Source organism: Polypterus senegalus, chromosome 7 (genome assembly GCF_016835505.1).
Source record: "Polypterus senegalus isolate Bchr_013 chromosome 7, ASM1683550v1, whole genome shotgun sequence".
NCBI lineage: Eukaryota > Metazoa > Chordata > Cladistia > Polypteriformes > Polypteridae > Polypterus > Polypterus senegalus.
Window position 1 is genome coordinate 60,349,219 of NC_053160.1, and position 25,753 is coordinate 60,374,971.

The 25,753-nt window shown below is 36.4% G+C and overlaps 1 protein-coding gene across 1 annotated transcript in view; it reads right to left on the reverse strand.

Moving 5' to 3' along the window:
* The window catches only part of zswim6 (zinc finger, SWIM-type containing 6), a 225,317-nt gene that overhangs the window by 65,070 nt on the left and 134,494 nt on the right, over positions 1-25,753 (reverse strand). The window contains exons 3-4 of the mRNA XM_039758708.1: positions 7,270-7,418; positions 4,032-4,182 (exon numbers count right to left, since the gene is read on the reverse strand). Coding sequence (XP_039614642.1) covers positions 4,032-4,182; positions 7,270-7,418 — 300 coding nt within the window. The remainder of the gene's footprint in view (positions 1-4,031; positions 4,183-7,269; positions 7,419-25,753) is intronic.

The following is a 25,753-nucleotide window of genomic DNA, read 5'->3' on the forward strand; positions in this document are numbered from 1 at the left end:
TACTGCAGCACAGCAAACAATATTGAAATGTCCATGAAAAAAATCTCACTTTCTTATGTCACAAGGCTGAAATGTTAAGTAATCCAGTCGTTTGCTACCAATATGCAAAACGTATAATTTTTTTGCTAAAATTCTATTAAATAAGTACACTGCAAGCAGAGGAAATGCATTCACAGGTATAAGCTTGTGAAGTGACGACAGGACACTTGACTAGTGAATGAGTGGGAGATTCAGGCTTTCATCAGTGTTGTAGGTTCTTGGGAAAGAGTTTATTTTAAAGTAACAGCTGGAAACCAGTGTACTAATTCCACTTTATAATTTTAAATAATTCAGTCATGTCCACTTCTGAATTTCCGTTTTCTTGAATTGAAAGAGGTTCAGCTCATTCAGTCTTTGTTCATAGCTTATACATTTCAGTTCTGAATCAGCCTAGTTGCTCTTCTTTGTACTTTATCTAGTGCTGCTTTGTTGTTTTCTTTTTGTTTTAGCAATATGGAGACCAAAAGTAGAAACTGTACTCTGAGCCCTTACCAGTATGTTGTAAAGCTTAAGTATACTTTCCTTTGACTTACATATAGCAGTTCTATTTCTAATGTGTAACACCTGACAATGATTTACCTTAAATTTCATCAGTAACAAATCTGCCCAAGCTGATGTTCTGGCGAATATCATCTGTACTGATTTGACTGATTCTGCATTATCTACTGTTCATTGGTGCATTTTGGTAGATTTTGGGTTGCGCCTCCTTATGTAAAAACCAAGAGTAATATAAATAGCAGTTCTTAAGATTTATACTTCCATTGCTGAAAATAAGTTGGCATGTCTGAAGATTATTACCTAAAAACTCAATGAACATGAAAAAAATAATAACTAATTTAAACTGAAGTTGTTATTGAAAACTTTACTTCATGTGGATATCACCCTTATCTTAGGGCTATGCCCAAATAAATTAATTAAATTGTTTTTTTTCCACTTTAGGACACCCTGGACAGCAATATTTAATTCAACAAAGATTACTGTATTATCCTATGTCACTGAATAAAAGAAAAAAAACTCGGAGCCTCCCTGCAAGTTAATACCCAATCCTTCTCTCAGTCATTCTGGTCAGCATTAGTCACCTATCCAACATATGGTAAATCGCAACATACAATCATAGCAGAGTAATTGAAATTTCAATTCTTTAAACTGTTCACGAAGACTAATTGCAGTATGTTTAAAACAATACGATATTATTCCTGAAGCAAAATTTGTTCAATTTCAACTTCTCCAAACGGTGCCCTCTGACACACTCTGAAGTATAACATTCTGGAAAGGAAATTAATTTCTGTATTTACAAAATCTAATAAAATAAAAAAAGATATTTCAGTAAAAAGACGAACCTACTCTCCCACAAAGACACTTGAATGAATGAATCTGGCAGTAGCTACACATCTACCTGTCCAAGTCAACTTTCAGATAAGAATGAGTCATTCTGATAAACTGGAAGAACCCAAACTCTCCTCTTTTAAGTTAGTGGGAAACCGATGTGTTATATTATTTGAAATTGGAAAAAATCAAATACTCAGTTAGAGGATCCGTACAGACTTTTTTCAAAACATGGCAGGATCTAATCAGTAATATTTTAAAATAAGTTCATAAAGCACAGAGAATTTATTAATTTAGGTATGTTTACAAGCCTTAAAATTTTACGCGGTTTGGCTTGCTCTCTCTCTCAGGGGTGGGGATCGATCTGTTCTTAACTCAATTTTTCTTTTTGTAAAAATTCGATTGCTTTATATGGATTGTAATAAAATTAATAAATAAAAAAAAAAACTTTCAGATAAGAGAATACAAATTTACATCACAAGAGTTTCTGCTTACAAGGTATACTCCATACTCCCTTGTCCTTAAAATTTTCTGAGTTCTCAAGAACTAAGACACATTCTTGTCCGCAGCTGAGGTAAGGAACTACAGGTGGCACTGGTAGGTAGGAAGGTGCAAGGAAAATCTTGCTTAAGCCAAAATAAACCACTTCACAGATTAATTAAGCCATTTTTGTTTTCACCTTGGTATGCTCTCACAAAATTAATTTCCCCCTCTCTTTGGGCAAATCTCACAATATTAGAATTATCTGCAGCACAAATTAATTGTGTGCCCAGCTTTTGTATCCTAAATTAGCAGACTTCTACAAATTCTGTCTGAGGTTCTTACTGAGGGGAGCTCTTGCTCATTTTCTTGTAATTTTTTTTCTTTCCCCTCAGGGCTTTACTTGCTCACACTGGACTAAGGTGATTAAACAAGTGGGGTGAATGTTCACTCCTGTCTATTATTATTACTTGTGACCATTACTTAACTAATACAAATTTGATCACAGAAACTATAATAGAGATGACTGCAACAGAGGAAAAATGTGGAAATTAAGTAATTTAACCATATGAATCATTTAAATTGACATGGTCCAGCGATGAGAACAGAAACTGCAGTTGCAAGTCTGACATATCCAACAACTAGAAGTCGCGTACTGTACCATTGACATTAGGTATGTTTTTCATTGCTCCTGGCACTAGTGGAGAATCTGTAAAACTCCTAAATTAACCATTATAGCTAAATCAGAAAAACCTCCACCCTGTACAATAAACATGATTAACAACATGCCCTGAGACAGGCAGGAATAATCACTCGAGGAAATCAAAAGGGACCCATATAAATCAATGGATAAATGAGAATATGAATGCACAAGTATTTATTACAGTAATAAAATCCATTTTACCATGTACAGGTTTTCCTGCAAGATTTTTTCAAAAAAGAAAAAAACAACTTTTACTTCAGTGCATTTTCATACTATACAACTCAAGACAGTTCACTTATTTAAAGAACACAGCCTCTTGGCTCTACAACGTTTAACACTCACTCACAATTTGAAGGCATCAAGGATAATCCGAACAGACCTATGATTTTTACGTGTGTTTTCTTTCCCCAGGATCTGCATTTTTTTTGATGCAGCCACTTCCTGAATTCTTTCCCTCAATTACACTGAAAGCCTGCATTGCAGAAAGCATTGCTTAAGTTTTAATGAAAGGATCATTACTCAGCTGGTGCATGGAGGGAATAAAGCTTATGTTATTGTGTTGGCTAATGAATGCCAAGCCAAAATTGACAAAATGTCCCTAGCTTGAAGAGCTGGCAGGCAGTGTGGTGCAGCAAGCCAGTTTGTATTAATCAAATAGGCATCATTCTTGCTGTGTTTGCAGGAGTCATATGTACCTATTTCCTGTCATCTGCTTCACTTCATAGGCCCTTATTAACTAAGTGATAATGACGATTTACTTGTTGAGTGAATTATCTAAATATACAAATACTTCTAATTTAAGGCACTGCATTGTAACCAGGATATGTTTAACCTCATAAAACATTTACATTACTATAAATGTACCAAAACTCTATGCAATGCAAATCAGCAATGCCTTTTGCTGAGAAGCTCATTCTACACTGCAGGGTATGATTTGCATTTTTCACTTCCTTTCCTTTATCTGCCCCTACTGGCATCTTCAGTGCTCAGGCTCTGCAACAGTGCAATTTTCATTGCAGTAGATACTGACTGTACCTCATTCTTTACTATTTAAATATAAATCAAAGGCATGAATATGAACTTTCTTATTCAAACAATTGTGAAACCACAACATACTACCCATATGTTACCATTGCATACAGGAGCTCAATCAAAAATAATCATTTGCAAAAAAAAAAAACATACATTTTACTTTATGAAATATCACTGCCTATAAGTTTTGGCAACATCTTTTACATTGTATAATTTAAAAATATTATATACTTTAATCATCCTGTGCCTCCATGTTTTCTCATTTGAACACACAGTATAGTTATCTATATTACAATAAAAAAGGCAGTAATAAGAAAAGAAAAATGTGTTAAATAAAAAATAAATAAATACAACATGTTCAGAATATACAAAGTGAATCAGGGATATGAAAAAAAGTACAGAAAAAGCATTAACACAACACAAAACAAGAATGTGTACTTGGAGTATTTACCTAACTGATCCCAGAGATGCCTATACTTCTCAGTCATGGTGGTCCCTTGGTGTCTCCACACAGGAAGGCGTGGGTCTGTGATGAACTGCTCAGTGATCAACATCAACATGCGCGCACCGTTGGAGTCCCTCATTTTCAGCATCTCTCGCACCTGGTAATCAAATGCACAGACATGAGAAAAGCAGACTGCAACAAAATGAAGTAGGTTCTTTGGTTTATGCTTCTTTGACAGCAGTTCTTCATATTACTTGTATATAAGACTGCTTTCTGTCTTAAACCAACTGTCCTATCATTCTGATTTATTGAGAACAGGTAACTAGTGGGCAAATCCTTGTGAATAAATGTGTCACAAAATAAGAGGGAATGATATCCTGTTTTGTGCAGAGAAGCAAGGAGATTTTACAACCCACATTTTCCAACCTAACTACTCCCTCAAGTTTTATTTTGAAAAAAAATAAAGAATGAGAAATACATAAAAATTGTAACACACAGTACCACCTAAACTTAAAATGAATCCATCACCACTTTGATCCCGGCAAATATTGTGCTAATGTGAAAGAGGCTTATGAGGCACTACCTTTGCTGAGTTAGGATGCCTCCAGCCTACATGTTTACCAGGATAGGGAATGCATGTGTATGACACATGACTATCCTTCTTGAAAATAATACCCCCTCTAAAGTTATCTATTCAGAAATAAAAGTACACTTAAAATTCTCAAAAGATTATGCTCTATATTCTCAATAAGCTAAACTGCTATGATGATATGGATTGAAGAAAAATACTAACATTAATTAGAGGTTTGAATGACAAGTCAATACAACCTAGTTTGCAAGAAACAATAGAACCAGAAAATATAGTTTCAGCAGAATGCTAATGCTAAAAGCAACAAAATAAAGCCAAATAATTACTTTGCAAAATGCATCAGCAATCGCTGTCGCATGATGAATGCACTTGAAATAAGAATGTATTATTGCACTTCTCGGGGTAGTAGAGTGCTGTATTATTTTGTAACAGGCTGCCTGGCTGGTAAGAAGGTGCTAGGATCAGTGGGGACATATTGCTGGCACATGATAGGGGATGGACTAGGTAGGGTTCATACTTTAAAAAACAGAACACAACACTGGTGATTTGAGATCCCTGTCAAGTGTTTGTGTGGGTAAACGACAATTGAAGGTGGTTAGGTTTATGTTCCATTTGTTTAATAGGCAATGAAGTGTGAAAGAGGTCATGGGGGACTGGCAGAATGCCAGCAGAGCTCCACAAAGGCACTAGCTGGTAACAAGCAGCTTCCACAAGGAACAGTGTAGGCAGCATGAAAGGTACAAAGGATGCTTTGCCCTTAACTTTAGAAACTGGAATTTATGGATGCTGAGATACCTGGGAACACCAGATAGATCTTAAGATGATCCAAGGATTTCAGTAAAGAATCCTGATTGCAGAATTTCCCAGGAAGTAAACCTTGAGTAGTAAACCTTAAAGGCCACCTCCTAGTGCCACATGGAGAATAGATTCATGAAGCATCTTGGGAAAAGATCTGAAATGGCAGGAAATCCATGAGGTCAGAATACAAGAGAGAAAAAGAGTGACTACAAGTGATGGAAGGGGGAGATTAAGACAGGAAGGTTGTGGTGGGAAACCCCTACATAGCCAGAGACACAGAACCTATAATCACCTTACCCAGTGGGGCAGTGAGGCTATGCTTTAAATATGGTTTTCTATGTTTTTGGATACAAGTAACCTTCTTTTGCTGTACTGTGGTTGTTAAATACCATTATGATTACATGAATTTAACATATTTTGTACTAAGATGGGGTGGCACTTACTGTACAAGTGCCCCACACCATATTGTTGCTAATATAATTAAAGAAAATAAATAACTGACTTATATAGAAATACACTTGATACTATGTGAGAACTTGGCTAGGACCCAGGCCAAGATAAGGTGGTAATAAGAAAAAATATGTTACCTACACTATTTCAGAATTGGAGTTTGGGAACTACCAATGATCACATGACAGGCCTAAAGCTTGGAATTAAATTTTAATTGAAAACATGTCAGACTTTTCTGTCAGGTTCTACTGCATGCCATACCAGAAGGAAGCCAACTATTAAGCCATGCTTGTATGTCTGTTTTCACAAAGCACATAAGGCTGTCACGGACAGAGAAAAGAAATTTTGTAAACAAAATTGAAATGCTTTACTTTTAACAAACAGAGGAATTTTCAGAAAGTCAGAATGAAAAATACAGTCATGTTTGTGCAATGTAAAGGTTTGAAAAAATACCAAAGGAAAAAACTTAAAAAAACAAACTAAAGTAATAAAAAAAAAAAGGTAAAAAGCCAGAGTTATACATACAAGAGTCAAAGAATACACAGAAATAAAATTAAATATAATGTTCAGGGTTCACTCCACTGCCACATTGTGTGTTTACTTGAGAATACCAAATTATCAAACACAAAGAGAGACAACAGAAAGCCAAAGTTCAAATGATTCCAAGTATAAAGACGTATGACTCTTCAATCTTGAATGAAGGAGTCTAAGTATTCTTTCAGATCATTTACTCACAGAAATAAAAAGTAATGCATTATTTTAGTCAATTGTAACATTGCAATACTAATCAACCAAAAGCATGCAGTGTAAAAGTAACAATTAGTGCATCAGGTTTTACATTTTAGCTTTCCATACTGAATATTATTTACAGTAGGTTAATTTGAATACGTAGAAATTTTCTCTGAATTGTCAACCAAATATTGATATGTTATAGGTATCTCCCAGTTCCATTCATAGCAGATTTTCATCAAAAATAATTCACCCATGTTGTTAAAATGTTTAAAACAATTCAGATTTACATTCAGTTGATGATAAAACGGGTGCAACTAGGGGAGCCATCTAATGGAGAAAATGTGATTCCTGTCATGTGTGTTTCTTTTTTATCCATCAAGTGACTTTGTTCAGTCACTTCAGGGGGCTGCACAGACTGATGATCTTCAGCAACAGAACAGGAAAACAAACCTGTGGTTGTGTGAGGCTCAGTACTCGTTCAGGCGTTTAATGAACAGAAGGTCAAAAACCCAGGATTAAAATTTTAAAAAGCTCTTCCCACTAGTGATGTATTGTGGCATTTCAGGTGCTGAATTTAATTCAGTAAAATGTCATTTTCCAGTGCTGACAGCAAGTCTGAGAGGGCACATCTCTCCTCGCTGGGCTTCAGCTAACTCTCCCCTTAACAGTACATACCTTTGCAAACAGCAGGTTGAGCTGCTTCCCAGATCCATGGTAACCGCATTGTGAGAGGAAGAGTTTAACTTGTTCCTGCACCTGTTCCTCGTCCAAGTGCCAGCAATTCTCGTCATCTACACTAGCACCTGCTGTGGGGTCAGGGGCACCTGAAACACATAGCAATGAAGTTGAGTGCTAGAATACCAGCAGGTGTACACACATTTATTAACCTTACATATTGCTGGAAAATAATAATAAAAAAAAAGCATTTCAATTAACCATATATTCATGGGAAACAAATGTTTAAGAGGAAAATGTTCCATTTTTCCCGTTTATTTCATATTATTTCTTTTTTTCCCCTCTCATTTGTCTCCTATATACACTGGACAATTCCACTTGTCCAAAGAAAAACACTTAAACAACAAATGCTGACAACTCAGTCAGAAATTATTAAAAATGGGCTGCCAGTACAGTCATGTACCAATTTACAGCTCTATTTGAGACCAACCATTTGGCTGTATGATGATCACAAAGTGTACAGGTCATTGAATTTGAAGCTCTGTGGGTCTGGTGTGGGCCACTGACGCATGTACTTCAAGTGCAAATACAAAGTAGCACAAATCATTTTTCACATCTCGCTGGCTGCATGGTGGGTCCATGCAAGTCAGTGTTTCTCAACCACTAGGTTGCAATCCGCATCGTTGTCACTGGTTTGTGGTGGGTCACCAAAACAATCGCTAGCACAGCATGGTTTGTTTCTCAATTTCAAAGTGAGCTTATTTCACCAAGGAGAACCACCAATTGCGCTTGTTTCCTCATTCAGTTGGTTTTCAATTACTACTACTAGGTCTTCAATTAATGTAAAAAGCCAAAACTGGGGTGTGAGACCATAAAAGTTGAGAAATACTGGTGTAAGGAAGGTGGTGCAGGCCGAATACATAAGAATTAGCCATGTGGAGCATTGCCAATCTAAACAACCTTAAGGGGTCCTTCATGAGTCATGAAAACATATGAGAACCTGTGAAATAATTATAATAATAATAATAACGATAGATTTATTATTACATCTGGTTTTGGCAATTTTAGAACATTATTACCCTACTGCTTTCCTATGGCCCTCAGCAGTTAAGTGTGAATAGCCTCAACTCTGTTGGCTGTAAATCGGTTCATGACTGTATTATTATGCAGTTCTTCTAATCTGTAATGTCAGACTTGCTGTTATCACCAGGCAGTCAAATGTCTCCTGAGCACACACACACACACAACAGTGCTAAGCTAGGAAAATGAGTATAAAAGACATACTTAATAAGACAACCAGTACAACTGCAGAATACCAAATCTATATAATCGATGTGTCAAGTTCCTGTGTTTGGCCACTTGAAATATTTTGAGGAAAAGCTTGGCAGTTACATTTCCTTTAGTGATGCACCATCACAATAAAAACACTTGCATATAACTTGCCACTTTATAAAATGACCACTATAAAAGCAAGAGAGCAGTTACCACAATTTGTCTGATCTTAAATACACTCTGAACCTGAGCAGGTTCTTCCAGCACACACCCAATAAACAGCCTAATCACAGAAAAATTAAATTCACACACGCAATATTAGCATAAAGATCTTGATTTTTCGTGACCATTACCAAGATGGTTTAGAACATGAAATCATAATGAAAACAATTAAGATGTGCAGTTGGGTTTAAACAAACATTAGAGAACAACCTGCAATGCTCAGTCCAGTACTTTTACACAAAGCTGGAGGAAATTGAGTACTAAAAGCAAAAGCTGTCAGAATAACAGCCTCAGGGATCCTGAAGTTAATGATGGGTTCTGGAAAGTAAATAATACACGTCACAGGCAACACAAAACCTGCAAGATCAGCAACAAGCTAAATAGTTTCTTTGCACTGTAATTTGTGGTATTATCAATTATTCATAAATGCTTTTTATCACTTAAGATATGAGAATGAAATTTGAAACATAATTTAAATTATTACTTTTATTCAAAACAATTATAAGATGCACTAACAACTGTAGCTAACACTCAGTACATTTGACAATTTTTTTTTTTAGGTTGAATCAGATCCCACAATAAATGCTCAATAAAACTGTTATACAGTATCTGTTAAACAATATTAATAAGTAGTTCATGACATGACATGAACTAATAAGCTTTATGTATGTACAGTGTTGGCCAAATTATTATAATATTTTGGTTTTCTGCAGTTTTTCTCGATTCAAAGCTAAAAATTACCAATATGCTGCATTATAAATGACATGCAATTCTTCGTATTTGTAGTTACTTATGTAAAACACAAACCAAATAGGTTTTCAACATATATTTAGAAAGTTTTATGGGAAATTAAGGTTTTTTTTCCTTGACACCCTAAATGTCATCCAAAATGTCAGTATTTTATCCAGCCTCCACGTGCTTTAATCACTGCCTGTATTCTGTTAGGCATGCCTGCAATCATGTCCTCTGTACACTTTTTAATGTCCTTGTCGTGAAACCATACATCTAGAAGGCGTTCAATAAGATGTTGCTTGGTTGTGATCCTGCATTCATGCAGCTTATTTTTCAGCATCTTCCACACATTCTCTATGGGATTCATGTCCGCACTGTTTCCAGGCCAGTCGAGCAAATGGAGTTGTTTTTCTGCCAGGTACTTCTTAACCTTTTTGAATGTATGGCAAGGGGCATTATCTTGCTGGGAAATGACATCCTGATGAGATCCTTGAGTCCAGTCCCTTAACTGAGGAAGGAGCCGTGTTTCCAGGACTTGGATGTATTGATCTTGGTGCATCGTTTCTTCCACGATGTGCAGACGACTCACGCCGTGAACACTGATGGCACCCCAAACCATCACCGAAAGTGGGTGCTTAACTGTCTGTTTAACACAATCCGGACGGAATTCCTCACCAGGACTTTGGCGCACAAATTGAGCACGGTCCTCAAGGACATGCATCGAACTCTCATCCGAAAAAACCTGTTTAAAAAAAATTCAATGTGTGTTCAGTTATTTATTTAGTTAGATTTTAGATAATTGTCACAAAATTACTGAAAATATTCCAGATGTGTTCTGAAGCAATTTTTACCTTTGACCAGTCTTGTGAAGTCCAGTCAGAATACTTTTTCACCCAGTCCAACCTCTTCCTGTTCATTGTTGTCGTAAGAAGAGGTTTTTTCAAGGGCCGACATGCCTTCAAACCAGCTGTAAAAAGCCGGTGACGCACTGTCCTTATACTGGCTGCAACTCCATGCTCCTGCCACATCTGTTTCAGTTGCTTTGAGGAGGCTTTCCTGTGATGGAGACAGATGTTGACCAGCCTCTTCTCTGAATGTTGATAGGCGTTTCCTGCCGCACGAACCTTCACGTTTTGGAGAGAATCCTTGGTTGCCTTTCAACTTCCTTCGACAAATACCTACAAATGCTTGAGAAACACCAAGTTTCTTAGCAATTTCCACCTGGGTCATAGCCATTTCTTCCAGCAAAACTCTAACCTGGCCTTTTTTTCGTGATCTCGCTTTTCTTACCCATTCTCGCTTTCGTACAAGTTACAGAGAAGATTCGCGTCAAACTTCCGCAAAAACTAAATTTGTGTGTTAGAATTTGTTTGCGTGTGCAGGATTATTTATATATAAGCTCAAACCGTTTTAAAAGGTGTGCAGAAATAGCGAAAATGTCATGTTGTAAAATTGTCTTCAAAACACAGAAATAGGCCAAATTTGAATGCCTTACTGTCACCCCACAAATAATATTATTTTCAGAAAAAAGCCATGCAAAAAGCATACAAAAACAATTCTTAATCATATTAATATACATTTGCAACACAATCTGAGTGATAATAGTGAAAATACTGGCGACATCATTTGATTCAGAGAGAAAATTACAACACACTTCTCAAAAAGATCAAATATTATAATAATTTGGCCAACACTGTATTTATTTATTTATTATTCATTATTTATTATTCATTCATTCTCAACTGTTATGAATAAATTGAATCAGATTACTATCAGGACAGCTAATTTTGCCTTTTTACATTCAGGATCATGAGATGGCCATTGGATGTATGCTGAAACAATGATGAAACAAACTTAAAAGAATGCTAATTCAGCTCAAGGTACACTCAGAAGCGCTCATTCATTTGCTTATTTTCTGCATCACCAACAATACCGAGGCATATTTCATGCCAACAATCTTCCTGGACAAACCAAAAAAAAAAAAACAAACAAAACAGTGTGTGTGCCGATTGAAAGCTTTCATATACTGTGCATTTTTATTTTAAATTCAAAAATGATAATGTCATTCCTCATTACCGGCAGGAGGAGACAAATCATAACAGCATAGAAAAGCAATTTTGGGGAAATCTAATCAAACCAAAATGCCACCCTAAAGAATTTTTTAATTCAGGCAGACATCTCTTTGAGGTATTAGCAATAAATGTGCAATTGAACTGTGAAAGGAATTTGGAGTACCTGGACAAAATTTTAAAACTCAATGCAGAGACAGTGGCCTGGGCAAGAACTGACCCCAGGATCCCAGAGCTATGAGGCATTATGTGTACTACTGTACCACACTAGTACATCAGCACTTTATAAATAAATACACATGTCACTTTTATATCCGAAATGCAGACTGTACAAAAAAAAAAAGTGCATAAAGAGGTTGCTGTTAGTATCAGGCTCAGTTTGATTCTTCTACATTTGTAAGCTGCCTTGCACAATAACAACAGACTTTCATGACTGATTACAGGTCATCAACAGTATTATCCCAGACGAGAGCTATAACAACACTACAAGACAAACATCTTCTGAATAAGAATACTTATGTTATCTACAATATAATAAAACACTAAGGTCTATGTGTCCAGTCCCTCAGAGCAATCTGATTGGTCAGTTTGGCTTTTCTGAGGCAAAGATGCATGAGGAAGAGTGAAGGCGCACAAGTGAGAGAGTTGCCTTCAAAGGTCGAAAGTATAAAACTGAACTGGAGGTGATGACTCGAAAATAAGCAGCCCTTGCAGGAAAGAAGGAGCGATGGCAAAGTGAGGTTTAGACACACATGCGGATAAAGAGGAAAGGCACTGGAGATACACATAGAGAAAGAGATAGGAATTTTTTTTTAATTATACTGTTACCTGTACCATGGCTGGTAAATGAATAATTTCAATCTGTGTGTACATTGTTTCAGAGTTTAAAAAGTATCAGACAAAAAATGTTTACTAAACTCTGAGATTAAAGATGCAGGTCAAAAAAGCTATTGTTAGCTGTTATAAAAAAATAATAATTGTACATAAAAATCAATCTTTCTCACTGTTAAAATATCAGATTTTCTATATAACAGCTGTCCTCCTGTTTTATTTAATTCCAAATGAGCAAAAAACATTTATGGTTTCTGAAACAGAACAGCAATATATACAGAGTACAAAATTTCTCACTTTCTTTACATTAAAACAATGAAGAAACCCTGTTTTAATTGGAAATTGGAATACTACAGTAGGTTGAGGCTTTGTCCTTCAATTTTACATACAGTAACTCTGTAATTCAAATAATACTGCCATTTGGCAGAAGGCAGCTTGGACAGAGGGGACGATGGAGAACTGGCTGTACAAGCTTGAGGTGAACTTCAACCTCTAATCAGCTACATTAGCCGTATGAATGGAGGGCCATAAAACGTCAAAGGAGCAGAAATAATAGTGATGAAGGCGAGATGAAAAACGGCTTTAAAAAGCAGAGATGATACAGACAGAATATATACAGAATAAACAGAGCAGATGGAACACCATATATACACAGCCGCTCAGCCTTCAGATTTTGTGTACACTTGAATGTACACTAGAGTATATTTTATATTTTTGATCGGTATGGAATCTGAAAAGAAAGTAGTCACAAAAGAAAATAGATGAAAAAGTTATTACTTTAGGGTCTAACAAAAGATGACGAGATCTGTCACCAGCTAAAGACTGCAGATTCACCACAGACAGCCACCTTTACCTCAGTCTTGGATACTAAACTGGACAAATTCAGTTTGTTACTATTTCTTCCAGGGAGAGCCTACAGTCAAACTTTTATTTTCCATAAGAGCCATCAATCCTAGATGTTAGTTTTTTTCAAAAATGTTCATCACCACATAGCCCGTTCAGTCTTGATATTATGTTGTTTTGTATTAAGATACTTTGTTGCATGATTTATTTTCAACAGAACAGGTGTGCTGCAATTATTGGTTATTGTTTTACCATTTACTTTTACATAAAGGCCATGCTTCAGCAAAGAGTAGTTGATATTTTTTAAAATTTTGAAATTATTATCATAAAATTAAAATAGCACTATCACTGTCTGAAAAAATAAGCTGTCCGAGTATCTTTAAAATAACATTATACACTGATCACTGACTTGCCTTCACCCAGAATTGAATTCTTTTATGTAACCATTTTTTTAATCATAAAAATTAAAGTCAGTCCAGTCAGGCTCATTAAACTAAACCCACAATGCACATAAAACAAAGAGGGACAGATGGCATAGGTGCAAAGATCAAACTACAAGACCCTAGTAACCTCATGTTTCCATGTATAAACAAACCAGTACTCTGGTGCTGTATGGTTGCTTTTTCCAAAACAATAAGAGTAAATCAAAAATAAAACTTCACTCTGGCCTTAAATACACAGAAAGCAAAAGTGGTGGCTTCCATGTCATACTGAGAAAATGTTGCACCTGATGGCCACAGTGACATGTAAAATGCTTAAGTAGGCTATGTTCTAACATATTACAACATAACCTTCTCAAACCTACTCAACCCAATTCAGGGGTGCAGCAGCATATCCTGAAAGCACTGAGCACAAGACTCAAAATAGCCCTGACAGGGTGTCAGTCAATCACAGGGTCTGTACACAAACTTTCAGGGGTAGCTATACTCTTTAATAAATCACAGTACAGAAACTGCACTCATTAAAGTAGTAAATGACTTGGTCGTCTATCTGTCCTCATCCTCTCAGATCTGAGTGCCGCATTTGAAACCATTCCAGAATATTCTTAGAAATCGCCTTAGTCAATGGGTGGGCCTGTCTGGCAAGCAAGGATGGATGGATGGATGGATAGATGGATAGATGGATAGATACCAGTTGTTTTAAGGTACACTCTTACCACCAAATATATTCTCACTAAAGCCAAAAACTCTTCTTTCACGCCATAAAATAGTAATTTGTGAACAAACATGCATATGTAAATGTGTGTGAGAGCGTACATATGTATTCTAAGCAATTCAGTTTATTTTTTATTACATGCACATCCATTTATTACCACAAATATAATTTGAAAAAAGCCAGTGTAATATCATCACAAAACGTAATATGGAAACATGAACAGAGAAATTCATTAATCCATCTACCTAGAAAAGCATTATTCCATCTAATGTGTTTACATGCTTGGTTTATTCACAACCGGATCACCATAAGTCAGAGAACAGTCCACTGCAATAGACTCACACATAACTACTCTCCCTTATAAAAAGAAGATTAAAAATTTCCAAAAACGTAACCTACATGTCTTATTGAACAGATTTTTGTAGGTTAATGATAGGCATTTTGATTCACTTAATTGATTTGATACTTGCAAACTATCAAATTAAGTGAATTCATCTATTTGATTCATCCATAATAAAAAACAAAAAAGCTTTCTCTTGTCACCATGAATGAATTGCAAATTATTTATTTATTTAATTCTAATATGTTTTTTTATATTTATTGAAGTATTTATTAAACATGCAGGTAATTCATACTATATAATATTGGAATTGCTGAAAGCATAAAGCATGACAATACAGTGAAAATGCATAATTAAAATAAGATTGCAAATTCAACAATCTTATTTGAACAAGAATTGTGTGACTCATTCTCAGGTAATGATTCAGCGATTCAATTTGTGAATCAAATGAATGAGAATTGTGTGACTCATTCAGAAATCAAAGCTTGAAAATATAGTGAAAATGCAAAATTAAAATAAGACAGCAAGTTCAACAATCATATTTGAACAAGAATTGTATGACCTGTCCTCAGTTAATGATTCAAACTTTAATTAGTTAATGATGCATGTTCATTGCTTTCAATAAGCGGTAAAAAGTGTGCACTAAAATAAAACTGAAAGCAAATAATTGTTAGAAATCAGAATAATATTTTTATAAGGTTCAGTTTTACCTGAATAATTTCTTGAAAGTACAAAGGGACATAAATATATTAGTTTAATATTATGTTTATATGTTCGGTTTATAACAAACTCCAATAATAAGTTGTACAGAACAGACAAATACACCATTCTAATATAAATGTGTATGATGAATGAGAGAATGATAAATGACAAAGTTGTTCTTTGCCAATAACGATTTAATTCTGACTACTAAAGATTTATAAGTGAACTGAATGAGACAATTAATCAGATGGTCAGTACTTGCACATACACTTTAAACATCTAAATGAAACAGGATGACGGCATCACGCATGAGCTTTAGCACTCCCACTGAGCTCTACTGAATTGATTCCTTCTTGCTTGCAAATTGATTCCTATTATTCAATTGAAAAAAGTTGTTCAAAAGAAAGGAAGTAGCCCAATACAGTGTGACCCCATTGTTCACAGGACCTACTCACACCCACAAATAAAAGCTGATTTTGATTTTTTCAGTTAATCTTACCTGCACATCTTTGGAGACGTTGCTAGAAAAACCAGACTACCCAGAGGTAAAAACACCACAGACAAAGAATTAAAAGCCAGAATGCAGGATCCATGAGTTAACAGTTCTACCCAATGCACCACCTTGCCATCAAGAATGGAATTAATCTGAGACTATTTGAGGTCTTTGCAGATGTATGCTGATGAAACCTAGCTCTACCTCCTCAAGTGTTTTCTACATTAACACTGCAAACAAGGTTGTAATTTGCCTTTTTTAGCTGAAATTGATGTACCTTTTTAAGCATTTTGTAAAATATTAGCTGTGTAAGCCCATGCATAAAAAGCCCGGGATCCTAGAAACTATTGAAATTGTTAGAAAAAAATTGAAATATAGAGATGTCAGGTAATTGAAGGGAACTACTCTGGGCATCTCTCTCCTAAGAGGTTTTGTTTTGCCGACATGCTCGCCTTGCTTGTGTATTAGTGGCGGGAGGCAAAGTAAATGGGATACCCAATGTGCTCGCCTTGCTTCTGTATTAGCAACTAAGCAAGTGACTCTTTCTTCGGAGGTTTCATTTTGCCAATGTGCTTGCCTCGCTTGTGTATTAGTGGCTAAGTGAGTTTGTTTCCTTGGAGGTGGAGCTCTTACCCCGGGCCAGACAGACAGACAGACACACACACACTTCCACACACATATATATATATATATATATATATATATATATATATATATATATATATATATATCTATATATCTATATATCTATATATATCTATCTATATCTGTATATCTGTATATCTGTATATCTGTATATCTATATATCTATATATCTCTATCTCTAACTCTATCTATATCGATATATATATATATATATATATATATATATATATATATATATATATATATATATATATATATATATATATAGATATATATAGATATATATATATAAGATGGATGGCTCTGTTTATAAGCATAGCTGCAAAAGGTTTTTAGAACATGGACTTTAAATGTATCCCTCTCTGACAGATGTCACTTTATTTTCAAAAATTCTTCGCTCCATGTGCTTCCAGTAATTCTGATTTTTAAAACTGTGTGATAATTTGTAAGCAAAAAGCTGAAAATTAAATATTCATGCACTGTAGCTCCCTGGGTTGTGTGATCCTTTCCTGTTTATTTTATATACAATAAATCATCCTTTAATCATGTTGACTGGAAAAGTGAATAAAATAGTGCTGACTCATTGAAGATGTATAATTTACATATAGAAAGCACTAGTTTCATTCAGTGCAGAATATCACACAGTAGCGTGTTGTGTTTCAGTATTTCAGGGAAGCATGAAATGGGATTTAAAGGTTCAGGGCCAAAGTGGACCAAATGAGAAAAGGGGCACCATTACTAAGAAGATAACTCCTCCAACAATTAATTAGGCATTAGCCTGACCAAACACGCATCCTCCAGGTGTGCTCTCCCTTTTATCTGATAGCCAATAGCTTGCTGCCTGACAGAGCCAGCACTTAACAAAGGGTAACAGTTGTAGTACGTTCAGCAGCAATTTCAGCCCTTTATTTTTTTTCTATTCTGTTATGGTATGTAAAACATGAGACATCAGAAAGACAAGCTTCTCATCTGTTTGTGAGGTTCAGAACACCCACAGCATTTCTTATTCCTCATCACTGCATTCTATGCATCATACTTCAAGCTGAGCATTCATTGGTTGTCAGCTCTCCTGCATACAGAGCAGCCCCAATAACTTAAGACAAAATATAACCTGTCTTATTTTATTGTAGCCAGTCATTGTCTAGCTGCACAGTGAGTCATTGGCTATGTCACATCAGGTGATCGGCTTAACAGGGGTGCGCTGCTGACTGCCTCAGACTCAAAAAGATTATGTAAAATTAAAATTTAAATGTAAATTTAAAATTGCTGGAAAAGTTGTTCAATGTTTTATAGGCTTAAAAGATAATTAGGTTTGAAAATTAATAGACAGTTCAAGATATTTATAATTGTGTAGTTACACTGGGTTTTGTAGTAATTTATGCCAAAGCTTCAGGAGATGTGCTATTACACATTTAGATCTTTGTTTTTTTTTTGTGCCATTCATCCATTCATTTCTATGCTGAAGGATCATTAGTGGATGGCATGGTGATACAGTGGTTACTATTGCTCCCTTAAAGGATAAGTTTGGTATTTTTCAGGTTGAAGTTATTTCTTCACAAACATGGTGTACTGTATATGCATTTACCATGCGAGATTGTTTTCTAAAGTTAAGCATTTAAATTTAAAAAAAACACCTTGACCTCACTGGCACTTTACAATAAAGGCAATTGGTGCATAGAGTACCACAGAAAAATAAAGGCTTAAAAACTTGCCCAAAGCATCCAAGATAGTTGTTGCATATCAAGCTGTGTCTTGTGGTTACACACACTTTGTAAAATAGTTTATATGTGTCATTTTGTAACAAAAGAGAACCAATAGTTTCAGAAATTTTAAAAGAAGACATGTAAGCACATCATCTCAGTGTTTGTCTTCTTCCACAATAATGTTTCCCCCGCTGGGGTGTGACTGAATGACCAAATTACAGTAAATATTTTGTGCCATATGGTTGGTTTTGTTTTGATGTACTTCCGTATTTACGTAAGCGAATAGAAAATTTATTCTTACCACAAGAAAAACAGTACCAGGAAAATGCGACAAAATGATTATTTCCAGATCCCTTTTGCTGTCACAAACACGCATTAAAAACACGGAAGGCAATCTTTTCTTATATAGGGTGGTCTAGATCTAATTATGCAATTTTCATTATGCTATAACTTATTAAGTTTATTACATAGAAAATCACTCGAAAAATCCCCGACCATCGAGAAGTGTACGAACTGATGACATGAAGAATCATCTTTGAAACGAAATGGAATCGTCCCCGCATAAATCAAAATCATCCAGGCGATCTGGATCTGCATAATTAGATCTGGACCACCCTGTATTCAAATTTTTGCTGCTTCATCTGTAAGTCTCTAGGCTTTTAGTTTTAAGCGATGCCCCATGCGCCTCTATTGTAAAGCACCACAATATGTATAACAAAATGATTAACTTTAGAACACAATATCGCATGGCTAATGCATATATACCATGTTTGTATAGAAGTAACTTTGGCTTGAAAAATACTAAACTTTAAGGCAGCAACAATACCCATTGTGTCATCATGCCACTTGCCAATGGCTTTTCAATGACAGGAATTAACAGGTCACAAAACAAAATAAAGATCTAAATGTGTAATAACACATCTCCTAAAGCTTTGGCATAAATTACAGCAAATCTCAGTGCAGCTACACAGTCGTAAATATCTTGAACTGTCTATTCATTTTCAAACCTGCTTATTCCAGTTCAGGGTCATGGAGGAAGAGCGCCAACCTGAACTGATAAAAATTGGTAACATATGCAAAAAAATAAGAAAGCAAAACTACAGTCTTGTAATTAGATCCAAGTTGCCATAATTTCAGCAATACAGTTCAGAGTGTTGTGTTTTTTTTATTTTTTAAGCAGCTGGTGAGAAGCATTTCTCAGTATTCTTGCCAAATAAGTTGCCTGTTTTTTTTTTCAGCTAAAAAAATTAACCATTTTTATGTAGAAAGTATAAATGAAACAAGACAGAACCTCTTAGCCTGAGCTGAAGCAAGCCTCATGGAATAAGTGCTCAGTAAATCAGATGAAAATGCGGTGCTAATTAGCCTTCCACTTCCAGAATAGTGTAGCACAAAAGAAAGCAGCAGTGTTCCTGCAGACTTGATACCATATGGGTTTTGAAACAATAAGGTGCTCATTTGAGCTTTGCCACACTGTTAATTCTAAGTGGATGCTAAATTGTTTTTCTTTAAAAAAAAATCAAAATGGGTGAATGTTTCCCATATTTGTTTGACTTAACTGTGTCTTTGATGTTCAATGGCTGAGTCAGTGCTTGGACACAGAAGGCACAGATGTGGTGTAGGGAGCAGCACATTTCTGGTGACAGCAGTTGTTGCTCAAAGGCATGGTTATAAAAACCAGAGCCCCTTTATTCATGTCAAGGAGCCAGCCTGTTGCAGGGGGTGTTGAAATTAAACATCCAGGGTATGGTGCAGTACAGGGAGCTACAAACCTGGAGCAAAGTCAAACAATAACTTTTTTTTATTTTTTAAAACAGATCTTGCACTTTTTAAATGGCATAAGCTCAATCATCATCTGGACCAGATTTTTTCCGCATGGACCTAAAAAATTGAATTCCAGTTATTGAGAGGCACTGGATTAGATGGATTTGAGAATGTTAAGGTATGTTATCTGCCATTCTGGCCACTACTCTTAAAAAATGTGTTTTCTAGGCTTAAAGATTTCCAAGCTATGTGGAAGGCATCAGTGTTTGGTTGACCATTTTCAGAAAAACTGACAAGTGGCAAATGACTAGATAGTTTTCTTTTCTGAAATGCTTGGTTTATATATTCATAACTTTGAGATCTTCCTAATATGTAGTACTACAAAAAGACAGCAGGACATCTTAAGCAAACACAGCCAGCTCTTGGTTCCAAAGCAATTTTAAGGGAACAAAATTATCCCATTGTACTCCTAGTATATTCAAAAAGAAAATGATGGGACATGTTATATGTAACCCTCATTAAAAAATGAATTATGATTTCCTGACTTAGCGTGTCTGGTTTTGTGCATCAGTTGCAGAAGAAATAAATCTGTAGCACATTCTAACAACTACATTAAAACTCGGCACAATGTTTCAAAGGCTCCAGTTTGCAGTATTCTACATATATTGTAAGCCTGGAATGACTGAATAATTTAAAAGCAACTAATGTGGAGTAAGGAAACTACTTTAATTTAGACTACTTAAATGTAGAAGGGGTGATCAAAAAAACTGAGCCTGAGTATAACCAAACTAGCTTCATTTTTCCAATGTAAACCAATAAACAATATACTTCTTATAATGTTCACAAGCCTGAAAATGCCACTTAAATAAAACTTTTCTTAAACAGCCGACTTGATGTCTTCATCACTAAGGTAAGACATCCTACACAATAGGTGACCGTCACACAGTGTGTGGAAAACAGCATGGTGGTAGCATCTCTTTAAATAAACAGTTTTGCAGGGCAGCCTTCGTAACCTATAGTGAGTGAGTGGGGGCATTATCATGAAGCAGAACTGAGATGGCCGAAACACTTTCATTGCTGATGTTTACAGATTGACTACCAAATTGCCTATTCAAATCACTATAATATTGACTGATTATATAGGCCTTTTGAGATGCGTCATTAGTAAGAATGATACTATCAACATCCTAAAAAAAATATGTATATGGTCTTACCGTGATTGGCTTGAACCTTGAGCTGATGACATTTAGAAATGTTCAATAACTCAAGAGTCTCTTTGGAACCTTACATGTGGTGATACTTCCCTTCAGGAGTCTGCACACTGAAGAATGCACCAATCTTCTTCATGTTTTAATTGAACAACAAGTTGAACCGACCCATAGCTAATCAAAATGTCTCCTGTCTCACACACCATCACTATTTAATTCTTCATAAAAATTCACGGCACTATTTTCTACTGCTGTTAGAGCTGAAGGCTGGCCAGACCTTGGATCCAACTTACAGAGACATTCTACCATAACGGAATTCTATAGCCCATGTCTTAACTTTGCAACAACGAAATTTATAAAAGGTGCATTATTCTTTAGCATTAGTGATCCACTAACTTAATAATTGTTTGTGTCTATTTTAGAATCCAGTTTTGGAATTAGGTTATGGAGGAAGAAGCATACCACTATAAACCATAAACTAGATAGACACTTAACAATTTTAACAATGCAGAATCAGCACCATGCAATAACAGGGTTATATGCAGGGTCAGGCTCAAACCTTTTTGAATACCCCTCCTATAAAGCAAGTCTCAATGCTATCCAAGTGATGATTACAACACTTACAGAAAAACAAAAAAATCTTTACATTAATGTCAATAAAAGTAAAAGCAAGTCATGGTGTTTTTGTCGCATTTGCATAAGAGATAGTAATATTAATGAGTAAGTGATACATGGTATACTAATCCTGATGATGAAAAACCACTCTGCAAGCTGACTGACTGTTATTAGACTCATGGAGGTAACTGGCAGAAGAAACAGGCACATCAGGTTACAAAGTTGCCTACTGGCTTCTAAAGATGGATCCAAAATGGGTGTTGGTTTTTCACTTGCATTATATAAGACAACTTACTCAAGTTCACGGGTGTTCATCAGTACTACACAGGTGCAACAGAGGCTTGTCCACAGGTACCTAGTTAGCGTACATGCCAATTAATGCTTTGTCTTACCTGTTGTATCATATTGAAGCGGGAGGACTGTTTTTAAAGACCAAATTAAAGTGATTGCTATTTTAATCAATTGGATTATGCAAGTGGGCACATTGACAGATTATTCATGTCGCTGCCTCACCGCTCCAGACCCCACTGTGAGATGTTTGCACTTTTCTCTTTATCTGTGTTTTCCCTGAGTATTCCTATTTCCTTCTGCATCCTGATGATGGGCATGTCAGTTTAATTGGCAACTCTAAATTAGCTCATTATTAGTTCAGGAGATGGTGTGCACATTATTGAGGCCAGAGATAAAAAGCCTGTTCCTGCTTTGTGCCCAATACTAGTAGTATGAGCTGTGGCTCTCTGTTAACCATTAATGGAAAAGCGGGTTTTGGAAGGATGTATGACTGGATGAAGAATTTATAGTTTACATACTCATTTGGTGAGAAAACAGGTAGACACAAGTGACTCACCATGACCTAAACTGAGAATATTCAGTGTAAAATATTATGCAATTTTCAAACAGATGTGTATGTTTCAGACAGATACTTGTTTCCCAACATGTATGTCTAAGGTTTGTTTTACTCACGAATACACTGAAATAAAATTTAGAGGAGTAGCTAGACACTTTAGAAAACTTACATTTCTTGAGTAAGTGGATTTTCAGATGCATTGTGAAATAAAGCCAAGTGAATTTCATTAGCTGACAAAAGAAGTTAGAAACAGTTATTGCGAACATTAAAACAAAATATGAATGAAAATCAAAATATATGCAGTTGGAATGTACCTCAGTACTTCTACAGGAAGTGTCTGATTTACCAGAGGACAATACTATTATTACAGTTTTTCTCAAATGCTAAAACACAAAAGCCAATCCTCTAAACCAAATGACCAGTTGTCTAAACACATTTACTAAATCTAGCCATCATTTTCCAATATCATAAACACATTTCACATGAAGGCATAATTCACAAAACATAATCCTCCGTTCTCATAAATCTAAACACATTTTTCCTTGCTAAAACACAAGCTCATGTGATGCAACATGCTTGCCACAGTCAACAATATTTGAACACAATGAACACACCTGGCATCATTCATTACACACAACGACTCAAAATTGAAGACACTTGTTGCTAATGATGTGACCACATGTATATAAGCAAGTTCAGAGTGCACAGTTTGCTGAAGATTCCAAACAAACACAATGGATGAAGGCAGAGTCAGGGGAAGAGGAATTCGAGTCAGAGGAGGGAGAAGAGCTGGCCATGGAAGAAGAGGAGCAGGCCAACGAGGAAGAAGAGTTCAAATCAGAGCAGGAAGAGGAGCAGACCAACGAGGAAGAGGAGTTCAAATTAGAGGAGGAAGAGGAGTTCAAATCAGAGGAGGAAGAGGAGCAGGCCAACGAGGAAGAGGAGGAGGCCAACAAGGGAGAGGAGAAGGTCCAGGAGGGAGAGCAAAACAACCTAGCACCATCATTACGGACGAGATGCGAGCAACAGTCATCGACCATGTCATTGTCCATGGCATGACAATGGCTGAAGCAGGACTAAGAGTCCGTCCAAACCTGAGTAGGTTCACCGTGGCCACCATTATCAGGGCATTCAGACAACACAACAGGTATTGTACTCTATTGCTTTCTTTGTCACAATACAGTTTTACAAGCCTGTGAAAGTAGTCTATTGGTTTCAAATCAGTTGTTATTGTAAAACATGTCAATTGACAACACCTTTCTTTCTTTAGAGTTGAAAGAATGCCACATAGAGGTGGGAGGGTTGCCATATTTACAGCGGCACAAGAAACCCTCATTGTGGATATGGTTCATGAGAACAACCTCATCAGACTCCAGAAGATCAGAGACAAAGTCATTGCCGATAATGTCAACTTGGCCACAATAGGCCGAGTTCTCCGGCGCCAAAAGATGCGGATGAAACAGGTCTATAGGGTTCCCCTCACAGTACAGTTAGTGGACAATACTGTGCTACCTGATTGACTGTTGTTCTGAACACCTGTGCACTTTCATATTTTCACAGAGGATATTACAGTTGGACGCGATGGCCAGACCTCATGAGTACCTCTTCCTGGATGAGGCTGGCTTCAACCTGCAGAAACGAAGGCAAAGAGGCCGTAACATCATTGGCCAAAGAGCCATCACTGAGGTTCCTGGCCAACGGGGGGGTAATATTACTCTTTGTGCGGCCATGGGTTCAGAGGGGCTTGTCCACCGGCATGCTGTCCTTGGGTCTTAAAACACCCAACGTCTCCTCACCTTCCTAGAGGAGCTAAAAGACATCCTCCTGGACCACCAACACCACCATCCTGGGCCCGCACATCACATTTATGTGATCATTTGGGACAATGTCCGCTTCCACAGAACAAACCAAATCAGAGAGTGGTTCACCACCAACAGTAACCACTTTTTAAACGTCTGTCTGCCACCCCACTCCCCTTTCCTGAACCCTATAGAGGAGTTCTTCTCATCGTAGAGATGGAAGGTTTATGACAGACAACCATACACTAGAGAGAACCTCCTAAGGGCAATGGAGCTGGCCTGTGTGGACATCCCAGTGGAGGCCTTCCAAGGATGGATTCGCCATTCCAGGGCGTTTTTCCCGCGGTGCCTGGCAAGAGACAATATAGCCTGCGATGTGGATGAGGTGATGGGGCCCGATGCAGCTCAGCGACATGATGCCGCACAGTGATTGTGGTGTGTGTGTGGTGTGAATAAAGTAAATAAAAAAACTTCACACCCTGATCATGTTTTCAAGAGTACTGTTGTGTGCAATAGATTCTGTTTTTGCATTGAGTTGTGTTACAATAGTGTACATGCAGAATGTTCTATAGATTTACAGTATACTCTTCATATGAAACTCACAAATCTAAATGCCTAATCCTCTGCAGAGATCCAAGAAGATCCGTTACTGTAAAGTTTCTAAAAATATGCATTGGCAATTATGAAACAAAGAACCTTCTCACAAATTTAGCATTGTGTTTTCAATTGTTTTGCTGTAGTGTGTAATGATGTGTATAGTGCTTACATTATTGAAAGCTTCGAGCTGCTCTTTTGGTATGAAAGTTTGAGTTTTGAAGTGAGAAGGTGTGGTTGTGTTTATGTAGCTTTAGAAAAGGGTGTTGTGTTTAGACATTGGGGAACATGGAGGAAACGTTTGTGAAATGTGTTTTAGCATTTAAGAAAAACTGTAATACTGCTACTATAACGAAAGAACTACTTAACGGATTTAGATAGTTTTTTTCAATAATTTGCCTCAACATTGTGGTTAGTTTTGCGACCGCTGTCATCGTGCTAAGTATAATAGTTTGCTTGTGGTACCAATTTATTTGCGCAAATTCGAGAGACACGTGGAGGGCCGAGGTGTGGGGTGTGGGTCCCTCCTCTCTCAGGCTTCAGCCTCGGGGTGCATCTTACATCCGCTTAACTAGCGAACAAGAGAACTACTCAACAGGTTAAATAGAGTTTTTTTCTGGAATTTGCTTGAACATTCTGCTTGATATTGC